The sequence below is a fragment of the Haliotis asinina genome, chromosome 15 (genome assembly GCF_037392515.1).
Source record: "Haliotis asinina isolate JCU_RB_2024 chromosome 15, JCU_Hal_asi_v2, whole genome shotgun sequence".
Lineage (NCBI taxonomy): Eukaryota > Metazoa > Mollusca > Gastropoda > Lepetellida > Haliotidae > Haliotis > Haliotis asinina.
In genome coordinates this window covers 40,142,868-40,159,840 of record NC_090294.1, presented here as the reverse complement: position 1 = coordinate 40,159,840, position 16,973 = coordinate 40,142,868, and the positions used below count along the sequence as shown (strand labels likewise).

The 16,973-nt window shown below is 42.2% G+C and overlaps 1 protein-coding gene and 2 non-coding genes across 3 annotated transcripts in view; all 3 read left to right on the top strand.

The window, feature by feature from the left end:
• The window catches only part of LOC137266408 (eukaryotic translation initiation factor 3 subunit A-like), a 39,946-nt gene extending 23,203 nt beyond the window's left edge, over positions 1-16,743 (top strand). The window contains exons 15-22 of the mRNA XM_067801902.1: positions 2,769-2,882; positions 3,742-3,864; positions 7,324-7,477; positions 8,903-9,068; positions 11,766-11,918; positions 12,750-13,777; positions 14,674-14,712; positions 16,118-16,743. Of these exons, the coding sequence (XP_067658003.1) occupies positions 2,769-2,882; positions 3,742-3,864; positions 7,324-7,477; positions 8,903-9,068; positions 11,766-11,918; positions 12,750-13,777; positions 14,674-14,712; positions 16,118-16,167 (1,827 nt within the window). The 3' untranslated portion in view covers positions 16,168-16,743. The remainder of the gene's footprint in view (positions 1-2,768; positions 2,883-3,741; positions 3,865-7,323; positions 7,478-8,902; positions 9,069-11,765; positions 11,919-12,749; positions 13,778-14,673; positions 14,713-16,117) is intronic.
• Positions 6,744-6,894, top strand: LOC137266492 (small nucleolar RNA SNORA17). The gene has a single exon (XR_010954995.1). It is a non-coding gene; the product is annotated as a small nucleolar RNA SNORA17 (small nucleolar RNA).
• Positions 9,603-9,734, top strand: LOC137266493 (small nucleolar RNA SNORA17). The gene has a single exon (XR_010954996.1). It is a non-coding gene; the product is annotated as a small nucleolar RNA SNORA17 (small nucleolar RNA).
• Positions 16,744-16,973: the final 230 nt, after the last annotated feature.

Here is a 16,973-nt window from a genome sequence, read left to right as displayed (position 1 = left end):
ATATCTCCTGACGAGATAAAACCAACAACAACCGTCACAGGCACGAAGTTACCCGACCTAGTACCGTACCGAGAGCTGTACATTCATCTCGATCAGGTGAGCACAACGTATAACATTCAAGGAGGCCACCCTTCCACTATATTGAGAGCAGTGCCGGTGAAAACTGAGAAATTCAACGACGGTAGAACCGAGTCATTTTCACCACGGCAGTATAAGAGATTAACCCAGGGCAACATACCTGAGCTGACAATATCGGTGTTAGATATAAATCATAATCCTGTAAATATAGGATACCTCAGCTTAACACTTCACGTAACATGACCAGCGCACAAGGGCCCGGAGTGAAAAAATGCGTCAATATCGGGATCTCCGACCTCGGAGACACACGTGGTTTCGACGCTCCCGGAGTAGATGGTAAATCGTATGCCTTGCAACTGAAAAACAACATTTACAAACGCGTTGAAATCCCCTCCGGTGGAGCCCTAAGTGATATGATAGATACCACAGGGGCAACAGCCAACACTAAGTACGCCCTCGTCAACACCGGTGATGACAACTGGAGAATATACCCATCATTCGGAGGTAAACTGTTCGACTTAGACGATGTTGAGAGCACTACCGTCGTCAAAAACAAACCATATATACTCGTCTTCACCGAAGATGACAAGTGGGTGTTGTTACCCGATAACAAATGGTTTCTCAATATTAGACTCGTCTCCCCTTACGTGTTCACGGATAACAAAGACAACCACCTAAACAAAGTCGTGAACAATGGAACCCTGCTCGTGGCTTACGTCCCAACTCAGAGACGTAGCATAGTCGTCAGCCCAGTCAACACTATAGCAGCCCACATGCTATCGAGTAAACCAGCCATACAAAACGTGAAATTGCAGTTGGTGTCTGAATTCGAAGGCGTGGTCAAGATACTAGAGAGTCTACCGGCAAACTCAACACTATTCATCAAAGTCTACCTAGGGGAACCATCGGTGAATGATGTTGAGATCGTGAAGGGGATCAAACTCGGGTGGGTGAAACGACACCAGTATCAAGTTTGCAACGTTTACGTGCGGGTGGGTGTCGACTCCAAGACCAGTCTGCAGGGGGTCAACGTGATCGTAGAAAACAAGATATCACTAATCAATATCTTCCTGCCTGACAACATACACTTCATGGGTATTAAGTTAACCCCTGAATTATTATCAGAAAACCAGTTGGAAATTATATCATAATAGTATAATAATGACTAATCATCATCCCAACACTACACTTAACGACCTGGGAGATACAGTGGGATTCGATCAGCCTGGTGAGGAAGATGAATTATACATCCTACACTTCAAAGACAACGTGTCTTGGAGAGGTTTGGGGCAGGAGGGAGGTTTCAGAAGATGCTTTCAGGGATTGGGAAAGAGAACTTTGACAATGGGGCATTTTCAGGATTATTAGCCATTTCCTGAATTTAGAATGAGCCACTACCCTTGTATCAGTAGTAAGCTTCCAAATTGTAATGGGCCTTTTTTCATTCTAATGTGCCCATGGCCCCTGCCTTTCCCAATCTGTGTGCTTTGTGGTGGGAGAGGGGTTTGAGTTTAGGGCTTTTGGGAGGTGGGTTTATGCAGAGGTCTTCTGGCAGGAGGGAAGTTTGGACTGATGAGTTGTAGCGGAGGGGAGGTTTAGGCTGAGGGATTGTCGCAGGAGGGAGGTTTGGGCTGAGATATTGTTGCAGGAGGGAGGTTTGGGCCGAGAGATTGTTGCAGGGGGGAGGTTTGGGCTGAGGGATTGTTGCAGGAGGGAGGTTTGGGCCGAGGGATTGTTGCTGGAGGGAGGTTTGGGCTGAGGGATTGTTGCTGGAGGGAGGTTTGGGCTGAGGGATTGTTGCAGGAGGGAGGTTTGGGTCGAGGGATTGTTGCAGGAGGAAGGTTTGGGCTGAGGGATTGTTGCTGGAGGGAGGTTTGGGCTGAGGGATTGTTGCAGGAGGAAGGTTTGGGCTGAGGGATTGTTGCAGGAGGAAGGTTTGGGCTGAGGGATTGTTGCAGGAGGAAGGTTTGGGCCATGGGATTGTTGCTGGAGGAAGGTTTGGGCCGAGGGATTGTTGCTGGAGGAAGGTTTGGGCCAAAGGCTTGTTGCAGGAGGGATGTTTGAGCTTGAGGGCTTTAGGCAGGAAGGAAGTTTGGTTGGGCTGAGGGCTGGTTGGGGGAGGGAGGTGTTGTTAAGTGACTTCTGCAGGGAGGGAGGGAGGTTTAGGTAGAGGGTTTGTTGTGGGAGGGTCGTGTGGACTTGCGTCGAGAGGGACTGGTGGCCTGATTGGGGTTTGGGCTGAGGACTTTTTCTTATCAGTATAGGCTTGGGAATTATAAGAAACTATGAGTACACACTGATGCATGTTAGGATACAGCCATTCTCTCTTATTTCATTTTTGTTTTAGTTTTTTCATTTATTTTGAAATATCTCGTAATTTGACTTCGGTGGGTTTTTTTATTGTTTTTTTTTTTTGGTGAAATTCAACCTGATGATGCAGTTCACATTTAGTGTGAAGATCCGTGTCAGAATTTTTTAGTCTCTAGCAACCTTTGCTTGTCATAAGATGACTAAAGGAATCAGGAATCAAGATCACTGACTAGGTTTATGCATTTCATTGGATCCAAGTGGATTCGGTCTGTGCTTATCTGTCGACCACTTGTTTGTATAGTAGAGAAAAGAGCTCAGTGTGGCAAGCAAATCCAACTTATTTACTGAGAACATGTGTACATGGATATTGTGTATTGTAGGTCGACTTCCACCAGAGGGCCATGCGTCTGGCGGAAATACCACTTCTGCAGCAGCAGTACCTAAATGAAAGCATCCAGGCTAAGGAATTCTGGGAACAACAGGAAGTGGAGAGGGTGAGTTAACATTGCTGTCTTCTTGGATGGTTATGTGCTGAGAGGTTGCCAAGTGGGTGAAGCCACTTTAGGACCCTGGTTTGATTTCCACATAGGTTCATTGAGAAGACAGTTTGTGTTTCCCCAGGCTGTGATGTTGGTGGATAATGTTCAAGTCCTGCCCCTTCACTCTAAATAGTCTTCTGATTTCATATAGTCTGATGTATGTCTTTGAGGGTTTTAGGGTGGGGAAGTCATTGTTTAATGGTTTCTTCTAAGAAAGCTGAGATGCCAACCACTTTGATATTGGCGGAGTAACACTGATTTTCAAATATCAAATCTGCACTTCAGATTTTATTTTGTGAAACAGTCTGAAATATTTTTGGGGGGCGGTGGGGTAGCATAGTGGTTAAGGCGTTCACTTGTTATGCCGAAGACCCGGATTCGATTCCCCACATGGGTACAATGTGTGCATCCCATTTTCTGGTGTCCCCTGCCGGTATATTGCTGAAATATTGCTAAAAGCGGCATAAAACATAACTCACTCACTCACTCTGAAATATTTTTAAGGTATACAATTTCACTATCTGTGATTTGTTTTACTTAACACCAGTAAAGGCATTCAGAAGCTTCGCTTGTGATCTTTGGCTCAAGAGTGTGTCTGATGACTTATTCATGACAAAATTTCATGGGAATTTTTCAGATGTATGATAGCCCTTGTGTAAGTGAAACGAAAAAGCGGAGCCAATCAAAGGATCTTGGGAGGGGTTGGCAGTGCTTTTACTCTTGGAGGAGGATTTTGTCACTGCCTCAAATCAAATATGGAAGTATTCTCTGCTCATTGTGGTTCTGTTTAATTTGAATTTTGGTCCTTGTGCAGATCGAGGCTTTGAAGAAAGAAAGACAACATGCATTGGAGACTCAGAAAAGACTTAGCAGAATTATGGAAGACAAGAACGAATTCCTCAATCGTTTGAGGGAGGCCAGGCGATCTGACTATGAGGTAATGACTTTAGTCTATTGTAACTTAACCAAGCAGGGTATGTGGGCAAGGCTTGTTTCCTATTTTTATAGTCAAAAGGTCTCTGCCCATCGTAGGTGTTGTCATGGTTACTGTATGTTTCTGTGATGTCAACGTGTGGCATATATAAAATAATCCATTATAGGCGTTGTCATGGTGACCCATGTTGCCATGATGTCAAGAATGGATGAACATCTTTAAAGGTAAAAACCTGTCCATATTTCTGGAAATCACACACAATTCACATGTTCTATAGTACTTTGAATGCACTGGGATATATTTCACTGTTGAAGTAGATAGGTATCCTGATTATTATTGAATGGTGAATAAGCTAGGTGTCCTGAGTGATAAAGGGTGAATAAGCTAGGTGTCCTGAGTGATAAAGGGTGAATAAGCTAGGTGTCCTGAGTGATAAAGGGTGAATAAGCTAGGTGTCCTGAGTGATAAATGGTGAATAAGCTAGGTGTCCTGAGTGATAAAGGGTGAATAAGCTAGGTGTCCAGAGTGATAAAGGGTGAATAAGCTAGGTGTCCTGAGTGATAAATGGTGAATAAGCTAGGTGTCCAGAGTGATAAATGGTGAATAAGCTAGGTGTCCAGAGTGATAAAGGGTGAATAAGCTAGGTGTCCTGAGTGATAAATGGTGAATAAGCTAGGTGTCCAGAGTGATAAAGGGTGAATAAGCTAGGTGTCCTGAGTGATAAAGGGTGAATAAGCTAGGTGTCCTGAGTGATAAATGGTGAATAAGCTAGGTGTCCTGAGTGATAAAGGGTGAATAAGCTAGGTGTCCTGAGTGATAAATGGTGAATAAGCTAGGTGTCCTGAGTGATAAAGGGTGAATAAGCTAGGTGTCCTGAGTGATAAAGGGTGAATAAGCTAGGTGTCCTGAGTGATAAAGGGTGAATAAGCTAGGTGTCCTGAGTGATAAAGGGTGAATAAGCTAGGTGTCCAGAGTGATAAAGGGTGAATAAGCTAGGTGTCCAGAGTGATAAAGGGTGAATAAGCTAGGTGTCCAGAGTGATAAATGGTGAATAAGCTAGGTGTCCTGAGTGATAAATGGTGAATAAGCTAGGTGTCCAGAGTGATAAATGGTGAATAAGCTAGGTGTCCTGAGTGATAAAGGGTGAATAAGCTAGGTGTCCAGTGTGATAAAGGGTGAATAAGCTAGGTGTCCTGAGTGATAAAGGGTGAATAAGCTAGGTGTCCTGAGTGATAAAGGGTGAATAAGCTAGGTGTCCTGAGTGATAAAGGGTGAATAAGCTAGGTGTCCTGAGTGATAAAGGGTGAATAAGCTAGGTGTCCTGAGTGATAAAGGGTGAATAAGCTAGGTGTCCTGAGTGATAAAGGGTGAATAAGCTAGGTGTCCTGAGTGATAAAGGGTGAATAAGCTAGGTGTCCAGAGTGATAAAGGGTGAATAAGCTAGGTGTCCAGAGTGATAAAGGGTGAATAAGCTAGGTGTCCAGAGTGATAAAGGGTGAATAAGCTAGGTGTCCTGAGTGATAAATGGTGAATAAGCTAGGTGTCCAGAGTGATAAATGGTGAATAAGCTAGGTGTCCTGAGTGATAAAGGGTGAATAAGCTAGGACAGGGTGAATAAGCTAGGTGTCCTGAGTGATAAAGGGTGAATAAGCTAGGTGTCCTGAGTGATAAAGGGTGAATAAGCTAGGTGTCCAGAGTGATAAATGGTGAATAAGCTAGGTGTCCTGAGTGATAAATGGTGAATAAGCTAGGTGTCCAGAGTGATAAATGGTGAATAAGCTAGGTGTCCAGAGTGATAAATGGTGAATAAGCTAGGTGTCCAGAGTGATAAATGGTGAATAAGCTAGGTGTCCTGAGTGATAAAGGGTGAATAAGCTAGGTGTCCTGAGTGATAAATGGTGAATAAGCTAGGTGTCCTGAGTGATAAAGGGTGAATAAGCTAGGTGTCCTGAGTGATAAAGGGTGAATAAGCTAGGTGTCCAGAGTGATAAAGGGTGAATAAGCTAGGTGTCCAGAGTGATAAATGGTGAATAAGCTAGGTGTCCAGAGTGATAAAGGGTGAATAAGCAAGGTGTCCTGAGTGATAAAGGGTGAATAAGCTAGGTGTCCTGAGTGATAAAGGGTGAATAAGCTAGGTGTCCAGAGTGATAAAGGGTGAATAAGCTAGGTGTCCAGAGTGATAAAGGGTGAATAAGCTAGGTGTCCAGAGTGATAAAGGGTGAATAAGCTAGGTGTCCTGAGTGATAAAGGGTGAATAAGCTAGGTGTCCTGAGTGATAAAGGGTGAATAAGCTAGGTGTCCAGAGTGATAAAGGGTGAATAAGCTAGGTGTCCTGAGTGATAAATGGTGAATAAGCTAGGTGTCCAGAGTGATAAATGGTGAATAAGCTAGGTGTCCTGAGTGATAAATGGTGAATAAGCTAGGTGTCCAGAGTGATAAAGGGTGAATAAGCTAGGTGTCCAGAGTGATAAATGATGAATAAGCTAGTTGCCTTGATGGCATTTTTAGGTAAAGTCTTCTGGATATAGCCTGTGATTACTCAAGTCTTGATTCCTACCTTGGTGCAATCTTTGCAGCCTGTTCACTGTACCAAGCAGTAATATTGCAGGAATGTTGCTTGAAGCAACGTAGAAAGAGAGAATGTTTCTGTTTCATGAGTAGATCTGTAGTTCGTGAACATTCTGTATTTCACGGCATGGGTTTTGAATTTAAACGATGGGAATTGTGGAGGCAAGCTAAGAGTGCATCTCGATTGAGCAGCGTCATATTATTGATGATAACTGAAGAAGCATTTTAGTAGTATGCTTAACAATGGACAATACTGCCCTAATTAATTCATAATGACTGCAAATAAAGATGTCTTCATGCTTTTTAGTTGAAGTCTTGCCCATCATAGGCGTTGTCATAGCGACTTGTGTTTCTGTGATGTCAAGGTGTGGCATATATGAAACAGTTCATCATAGGCGTTGTCATGGTGACCCATGTCGCCATGATGTCAAGAATGGACAAACACCTTTCGTGTAAATTGATATCCTAATTTTCATTTGAGTAGAAGGGCTGAAATGAATGTTTGTGTACCCTATGTACTGTAAGAAAATTCATTTAGGTATATTTTTTTAATGTATTGCTTTTTTTTTTAATGCAACTGCTGTTTGTTTATTGATTTCTAAGGTGGTGAGGTGGAGGATGTAACAGATGCAGATTGCTTGGTTTCTATTTAATGAACTGATTATCATTCAAAATGTGCTGAATTTGTTTTTCAAATTTTAAACTGATAATCAAAATGTGACACAATTTTTAGGAATAACATTTATATTCATCTGTCAAGTATACTAAGGTATCCTGTATTTAGAACATGAGACTTTGGGCATTGTATAAATGATCATCAAAATATTGACACATGTCGGTTTCTGGAATTGTTTATAGTTTACCCAGATAAATTATTCTTTAATCTTGCAACAGGCGAACTTAAAGGAGTTTGAGCAGAAACTGGGAGAGGAGCGAACGCGGCGTCTACTAGACCGCAAAGAACGCCGCAAGGAAGAGAGGAGGAGGAAATGGATTGAAGAGAAGGAAGAAGCGGCTCAGCGTGCCAAGGATGAAGCTCTCAAGAGAGGTGAAGAAGCTAGATGGCATCTGCTTGTCACGCTGAAGATCTAAGTTCAATTGCCCACATGGGGACAATGAGTGAAGCTCATATATGGCGTCCCCTGAAGTAATGTTGTTGGAATATTGCTAAAAGTGGTGTGAAACCAAACTCAGTCCCTAACAGGCTTTGTTTGTTTTGCGTAGAAGGTAACCTAGCGGATCGAGGGTCTGGCTCACTGAAGTGCTTATCATTTTAACCTGATGATAGTTAATGCTCACAGTATTGATCACTGGTTTTCTTCTGCAATATGTGTTGAAGAGTGTATATAATTGTTCATCTGTGCAAGATGTTGAATATTTCCTTCTAAAAGCATACAATATTTCTTCACCCAAGATCGGCACATGCATTATCTTGTTTGTGACCTGGTATCTTAGCTTACAGTTTGGTAACTATTTTTAAAGTTCCAAGGTAACAACTTTGACTTTGTTAAAAGTGGCAGTTTAGCTTGTTTTCAGGGCATTTCGTGAAATTGGTACAAACACACCCTGTTTGACCTGAAGAAAATGGGTACCCGTTAAGATAAGACATATGAATACAGCATTCATTGTCAAACAGGCAGCTTGGGTTATCCAGGATAATAATATAATGTGTTAGCGCCGATAGCATGCTTATGGAGTTGAGGGGGGGGGGGAGATCCCATCATCCAATGCCTGGGAGTGGGACAATTCAGTTTTCACTTTGGGCAATCAAATAATGGTATCTCACTTGTCCATGGGCTGCCAGTTAATTCCAACTTGTGGTTTCAAACTACAAATAAACTTGGATTTCATTTCACATCTGCTCAAAATGTAGCTATGAAATTTCGCACTGATCATGAAGTAGCATTACCTTTCTTTGCTCTTTATCACTTCTCGGTAAATAATCTAGTAAACATTTACATCAAATACCATGTTGATTTATTCTTTTATAATTACATCATCATGATTATGTCATAAAAATCACGGCAAGTGGGAAATTAGTCCAGACATGTTAGGCTGCATAAAAAAAAATTGAATGTTTCTCGGGCACATTTTTTTCAAAAGTGATGAGGGCTGTAAGACGTTTCTTTTAATTTTGGGTAGAATGCGAGAGGAACACGCCAGTGACGCAAGAGGAACACATTTTAATTTTTTTTTTCTCTCAGAAATACTGCTTGGGAAGTTTAACATGTGTTAATGAGTTGTAGATTCAGTCACACTCGTTCTTACAGACTCCCATTCTTGTAGTGGACAAATGGATAATCAGGACACCGCCAAATCAAATTATTTTTCAAATGGCTATGAAAAACTGCAAAAATAAAAGTGACGCACCAATGCCCACGAGAAACATTTCACTTTTTTTATTTGACCTTACTGTATTACAGTCACTTGCCCTGTTGGCTTTTATGAAAGATCTTTTGAATGTCTGTTTCAGAACGTGAGGAGAAAGAGCATTTGGAGAGGCTGAAGCGTGAGGAGGAGGAGCGAGAATATAACGAAAAGTTAGCAAAGCTGGAAGAGCAGGCTGAGAAACAGAGACAGCGTGAGCGGGAAATTGAGGAGAGGGAGGCCAAGCGTCGACAGGAAGAGAGCAGCAAAGGGTGAGCAGCCAAACGTTGTCTTAACGTATCTGCATGTCTTAATCAGGTCTATATACGAAGATGCCAACCTTATTTTGGGGCTAAGTGTGATGCTGGACGTCACGAAAAGTTAATGTAGACCCAAGAAGTGTAGTATTTGTCTTCTGGTCACTTTGATATGGTTTACTTTTCCACAAAGGAATATTCTAGACAGAAATACATGTCCCCAATCATTATGAAACTCCATTCATCAGAAAATATTGGTCAAATGACACAAGATGCTTTAATTCCATACAAATTAATTGGAATGAGCGTGATTCTAAGAATAAGCAATTTCTATCGGTGCAAGGCCATTTCTTAACCCATGCACGAGTGCATTGAGAAACACTTGTGAAATTTTACCCACATAATATATTTTTCCTAAATCTATTGGAAAAGCGTAATTTTTTGCATATTAAGTGTAATGGTGTAATGAATTGGTCAAAGTCGTAACAATTACTCCCAGAGCGTAAGTGTTTCCATCTCTGTGTATAGGGCTCCGATGTGTTGGGTGGGTGTGCCCATCATAGGCGTTGTCATGGTGACTTGTGTTTCTGTGATGTCACGGTGTGGCATATACCAAACAGTCCATCATAGGCGTTGTCATGGTGATCTGTGTCACCATGATGTCAAGAGTGGACAAACATGTCGACATGTCAGTGTTTCTTCAGGAGCAGATTGACTTCCGCTTGTATATTTTTTTCTTAATAGTAACCTAAAATAAAGCCAAAAGTTGACACAAGACACCTGAATCACTTCATGATAAGGTGTATATGATAGTGGCAGTTGTATAGTGTGGGAGTCAGGTGTGTTGGATAGTGTATGCCGGGTATTCGGTCAGGTAGACAATCTGGTATTCTGTGGATTCGGTCAGGTAGGGAGTCTGGTATGCTGGGTGTTTGGTCAGGTAGGGAGTCTGGTGTGCTGGGTATTTGTTCAGGGTATTCGGTCAGGAAGGGAGTCTGGTATGCTTGGTTTCAGTCAGGAGGGGAGTCTGGTGTGCTGGGTAGGCTGTCAGGTAGGGAGTCTGGTGTGCTGGGTATTCGGTCAGGTAGGGAGTCTGGTGTGCTGGGTTTCAGTCAGGAGGGGAGTCTGGTGTGCTGGGTATTTGGTCAGGAAGGGAGTCTGGTGTGCTGGGTATTCGGTCAGGTAGGGAGTCTGGTGTGCTGGATAGGCTGTCAGGTAGGGAGTCTGGTATGTTAAGGGTAGTTGACTATGCGTGCCATATTTTAACTAACGGGATCTGGTGGTCTGGCTCGCTGACATGGTTGGCATGTCATTGGTTGCTAATTGTGCAGATTGATGCTCGTGCTGTTAAACACTGGATTGTCTGGTCCAGACTCGATTATTTACGGACTGCTGTCATGTAGCTGGAATATTGCTAAACTCACTTAGAGTGATAGTAAGACTCCATGGTAGCTACATCCTTAATAGTTTGAGCATGAAAGTTGTTATTTTTATGATAACTGTCATATATAATGAAGCTAAGTCTAATTTCAAGATGCGCATTTAAAAAGTGCCCTTTGTTATACAAATTCATTGCAGACTCATTTAAATATAGCCATGGTGTGTTCCAAATAAGTCGCTTTGGACTTATTGCCCATTTCTGCACTAATATCTCCTCAGTAAAGTCCCTTTTTTTTTTTTAGACGTTTCCTATCTCCCTGCCACTGGAACTGTAGTTAGGCTGCACCTATTTTATACAGATATCTCACATGTTCGCATATTACTACATAAATTGTAGAGATAAAAGCAGGGGTTCTTTTTTTCTATTACTGGCAGTACTATAGCATGCATCCCCACACACATGCACCCATGCATCCTCACATGTATGCACATGTATATTTATGTGCTATCTCTTTCCTTGGAGGTAGGGCAGCCCAACAATCACTGCCTTGACATTATCAAATCAGGGATTTACAGGACACAAATTTCTGCATACTATACGCATAAAAATTGGCAATGGACACAACAGCATTTGTTAGCGCATCCACAGGGATGAAGAAAAAGTCTAAATCCTTTTCTTTTTAAATTCCACTGAAATTACAATTACCAGCTACAAGCTGGTTTATGGTATCATTTGCAATTTAATTACAGTAGTAATTTATGTGTTTGATCATGATACACAATACAATAACTGTATTAGTAATAATGCTAGTATTTAAGTGTCTGGGACCCCCATTTTGTTGTCCAAGACTACTGAACATTTAAGTAGGGGACCCAGGGATCCTCTCACCCTCAGATACAGGACACATAGTAAATCCCTGCCGGACGTCGGGATATGACTGCCAAGCCTATTCCATATGCCATACAGGCGTTGGGTTAGCCTAGCAGTTACTGTGTTTGCTCGTCATGCTAAAGACCCATGTTTGATTCCCCACATGGGCACCCTGTGTTAAGCCCATTTCTGATACCCCTCGGCATGACGTTGCTGGAATATTGCGAAAAGTGGCATAGAATTAAGCTCATTTCATGTGCCTTGCAACGATATTGTTAAAATGTTCCTTAAAGCAGAGTATATATGTGATACTGCTGGAATAATTACAAAATCGGTTTAAACGAAACTATCTCACTTGTGGTTTGGGACAGCACATTTATTTGATAAACTGTGCTGAAAAGATTTATTTTCCAATGTTCTATGACTTATTGATAATCCTCTGTTGGTCATTTTGCTGGCAGTGACAGGGATCATGGCACACCATCGGACTGGAGAAGGGGAGGGGAAGCTGATGAAGAGAGGAAGGCATGGCGCCCCAATCCAAGTAAAGTCGGATGGAGGGAGCGTGAAAGAGAACGAGAGCAGAGTTGGAACAGGCCAGGCATGGAAGATGGGTAAGACACAGAAGTATTCTACTACAGTACACAAGTTAATTATTTTTCTACTGGATCCAGCATTTATGAGGAGGATCCTTTTCAGTTCACTGTCCTACAGATTTATTGGGAAGAGGAGTGGTTGGAGAATTTAGAGTAAATACCTTTCGGTATTGCAGTGGTCATTCATTCTGTGGACCCATGTTTGATTTTCCTTGTTGATGCTATGTGGTTGCTTGCTTGTTCAAAGACATCCTCAGGAATATTCCAGCTGTACTGAACAGCAAAAGAAATGAAATTTTCAATATGATGAAGTCCCATAGAAATAAGCATTCATGTTAGTGTCTTCTGTTTTAAAACTTGACAAAATGCCAGATTTTCATTTGCTGTTCAGTATATCAAGTGACCAGACAATCAAGTGATTAACAGCATTGAGCATGGACCTAGGCAATTGGGATATGATAACATGTCTCAACCAAGTCAGCAAGCCTGACTACCAGATCCTTTTAGTCAGTGTCCCCCTGCAGTGATATTGCTGGAATATTGCTAAGAACAGCTTAAGCTGTACTCACATACTCCCACACTCCCTCATTCAATGACAGATGGTTTGCTGATCATGATAATGCATTATCATTGCATTATTTCATAATGTGGATGAATGACCACTGCATATAATATTATTTAGAATAGATTTTTATCATTCCAAGTTATTTTCAAATGAAGGAAGTAGCATTAATTTACCGGTGATGTATTTATGATTTAAAAGAAGCGATTCTGAAGCAGTATGGACATTAGGAACTGTACATGTTTAGTTCAGTGTCAAGTCCTCTCTAATAGTTCTCTCCGCTTCAGTCGGGATGACAGGCCATCATGGCGTGAAAGAGGAGCAGCACCTCGAGATGATTTCCGAGGACATACGTCCGATGAAAGAGACTTCAGTGATCGAGGACATCAAAGAGATGATAGAGATTTCCGTGAGCGAGGGCCACCACGAGACGAAAGAGACTTTGGTGATAGAGGAGGGCCGAGAGACAGGTTTGGTGATAGAGGTCCCCAAAGAGATGACCGATTTGGTGACCGTGATGGACATAGGGAAGAGAAAAGCTGGAGGGGTGGTCGAGACTCCCGAGATGATAGAGGTGGTTGGAGTCGTGACGGTGGCCAAAGTGATAGAGCCCCAATGCGAGATGGCTGGAGGGATCGAGGTCACGAAGGGGGCATGAGAGACCGACAAAGGGAAGACACTTGGAGTAGAGGAGGGGGTCGAGATGAGCCTGGCTCAGACCGAGGAGGCTGGGGTAGAGACCGTGAGGACAGTTGGAGATCCAAAGGTCCATCTAGAGATGACAGGAGAGGAACAAGTGATGGGGGAGGTGGATGGAGGAGGGAGGACCGAGGTGGAGACCGTGACTTCCGTCGTGGTGGGGACAGTCGGGACTTCCGTCGTGGAGGCGACGATCGAGACTTCCGCCGAGGGGGAGACGATCGGGACTTCCGCCGAGGAGGGGATGATCGTGATTTCCGCCGGGGGGGCGACGATCGTGACTTTCGCCGAGGAGGGGATGATCGTGACTTCCGCCGCGGGGGTGATGATCGTGACTTCCGTCGTGGAGGTGATGATAGGGACTTCCGCCGTGGGGGTGATGATCGGGATTTCCGACGAGGTGGTGATGATAGGGAATTCCGCCGAGGGGGTGAAGATCGGGACTTCCGCCGCGGGGGTGATGATCGAGATTTCCGCCGTGGGGGTGATGATCGGGACTTCCGACGTGGAGGTGATGACAGAGACTTTAGGCGTGGGGGAGATGACAGAGGTGGCGATAAATCCCGGCGTCGTGATGATGGCCCTGCAGACAGAGAGGAAACATGGAAGAGAGGAGGTATGAGTATGATTTATACATGTATGAAGTTGAGCTCATTGAAAATGTAAATGCCCTTTCAACTGCATGAACAGGGTGAGCTGTGATTCTAATGAAGTTTTGAGTGATGTTTCTGATGGTATTTGGCAGTTTTTGCATAAGCAGGTTTCCAACAAGAAGTGGAGAACACAAAATGTCACTCCCTATTTTGCAGTCTTGGAAAAATGATAGAATTTGAAAAAAATAAATGGAGACATCATGGAATAATCTTTTTTCACATAACAGAAATGTAGATCTTGCCATTACTGCAAGGGCCATGGCAGCCATCAACACTTTGGCTGTATGTCAATAGAGTGTGAAAGAAAATTCTTTTCGTTTCATTTTTATCATGTCATTTTATCATAAGGTTGTGTGAATGGACAGCAGTAAGGGGAGATGGGAGGACATATTTAAGTTATAGTTTTGGTTCTGATATAATTATATACACTAAATGCCAAAAAATTGTTTCCCTCCATCCTTTATGATGAGGTACCTATCTAAGCTGGCATCATGGCGTCAACTTCTTGGTCTGTCTATGGGGTGCCCAGTCTGTAGCTCTGCGTAACTCTTGTGACCATCATATGGTGGCGTCCAAGGTCTTTGGCAACAACATTGTATGGTTAATGCATTTGCTTTTCACAACAAAGACCTGGGTTTGTTTCCTAACATAGGTTCAGTGTGTGAAGCCCATTTCTAGTGTCCCCTGTTATGAATTTGTTTGAAAATTTGCTAAAAGCAGTGTGAACGTAGTGTGTATAAAGAAGTAAAGTTCTGAATACTCTGGGAAATGTGGTGGTGGTGGGACCGCCTTGTGTTTTGCATGTTGTAACTCACTTCTTATTTTATCTTTTGTAACCTGCGTTACCTTTATTTATCAGGTGGTCCACCAGCCAGGGAACGACAAATGGAGAGTGGAGGTATGATGTCAAATATTTAGTTGTGTTTGTATTTACCAGAGATGCCAAACTCTACAACTTTATCGTAGTTGTTATGAATTTTAGGCTCAATTATGGAAGTACCATTATACTGGGATTTCTGTGAAATGTGAAGAAATTTTATTGAAGGTTGACGTACACACAAGAACATATTTTTTGGTCTATTAAACACATTCTTGGACTTCTCTTACCTTCCATTCATGAAATTGAATGACATAGTTGAAATGGTATCATTGCGAAAAACAGACATTATTATAGCAGCAACAAGTCTGAAGCTGGTTGTAATACTTTTGCCAGTCACCCTCTTACCGTGTTCCGGCGAAGAATGATGGTTCTACCAGAATGATTTGACCATGTGACCATTCATTTCATTCGATTATACAAAACCTACTTGTGAAATTCAAAGCTTCATTCTTGATAAATGTCATATTGTTCATAGACTCCATCATGATTTTAAGTATTCAGTCACGCCGAAGACCCGGGTTCGATTCCCCACATGGGTACAGCGTGCGAAGCCCATTTTCTGGTGTCCCCCGCCGTGATATTGCTGGAATATTGCTAAAAGCGGCGTAAAACTAAACTCACTCACTCACTTAAGTATTCAGCTGACTACTTTTTTTATGGTCTAACAACAAATTTTGACCCTTGCAACACTTTGGGATTGGCATCTCCTTGTGTAGTACCTCAAGCAATTATTGATATCATTTTCAGGAGATGTTGATAGCTTTCAACCCATGAAGACCCAGGTTAAAACTGGTCTTCAGCAATTCTTCTTGTCAGGGCGACTAATGGGATTTGGTAGTGAGCCATGCTGGCTTGGTTGACACACGATTGTATCCCAGTTCTGTACATTGATGCTGGATTGTCTGGTCCAGACTTGATTATTCAGACTGCCACCGTATAGCTGCAATATTGCTGAGTGTGATGTTAAACAACTAACAAACAAAAGCAAACAGATCGCATTCAAGGGCTTGGTATGGTTGATAATATATCTCCAAGTGGGAATGTCTCTCAGTGACATTTGCATGGCTTCTTCAGACTGCCCTCTGTTTTCTCCTGCTGGAGCATGACCTAGATTTTCAAAGCTTTCTTAGCGCTAAGATTAACATTAACCTCTAAGAGAGCTTCATAAATCTAGGCCCAGAACTCTGAACCACTGAATATTTCTAGATGAACTAGGAGGTGAACTATACAAATCAGTCAACTTTGATATTTAGTGATAGGAGATAGTGAAAATCTGCATAATGTTTCTTCTTCACTTCACTGAAGGTATTCAGTGGCAAAGAAAGTGGAAGAAAAATACACAAGCTTATATTACAATTTTTAACCGAATTCGAGGTATGCCTACATTGCCATAGACATTGATGTTGTGGATGTCTGTTTCCAGGTGGCCAAAAGGAGCAGGAGGATGATGGCTGGACGACTGTCCGATACTGAAGAAGTGGACACAAGAGCTGTCATTCTAAATCTGAAGAGCACTGCAAAAACCTTGTAGAAATGTTAATATTGATGCAATTGGATGTTTTCCTGAAATTTTCTGTGGAGGAATTGGTTGGCTTTTGGAATGTGTTTGAGATAGTCAGATGTGAAATAATTAGTTTGACTTAATATTTAACTCTTCATCTGAAAGGTTTAATGATCAGACAAGCTTGTTAACCTTCATCAAAATATATACTTGCATAAGTATATGATACATTAAGTGCTAATTTGCCTCACTGATGTTTTTCTTTTTAATTATTCTGTGATTAAAATGTCCTCACAAGTCATGAATATGTTATCTAAAAATTGGAAAGTATAAATAAAATTAGTAAAATTATATATACTTTCTTTTGATCCAAAGCCACATGAGGCGCTTGGGTAGCCTTGTGGTTAAAGCGTCTGCTCACTGAAGACCTGGGTTTGATCCCCTCTATGGTCACAATGTGTCAAGACAATATAATTTCTGCTGTCCCCATTTTTCTGATATTGATGGAAATTGATAAATGTTATTAAACCCAACTCGCTCATTCAAATGTATCCTTGGTCATTTGATTGTCTGCAAAGGTTATTACAGATGGTACTTCATCCTGACTGCGCTCAGCATTGAAGGGATGAGACAACTATACACTGATTGACTGATGTCTGTGCACTGTGACTGAAACCATACACTGATTGACTGATGTCAGTGCATTGTGACTGAAACCATACACCGATTGACTGATGTCTGTGCACTGTGACTGAAACCGTACACCGATTGACTGATG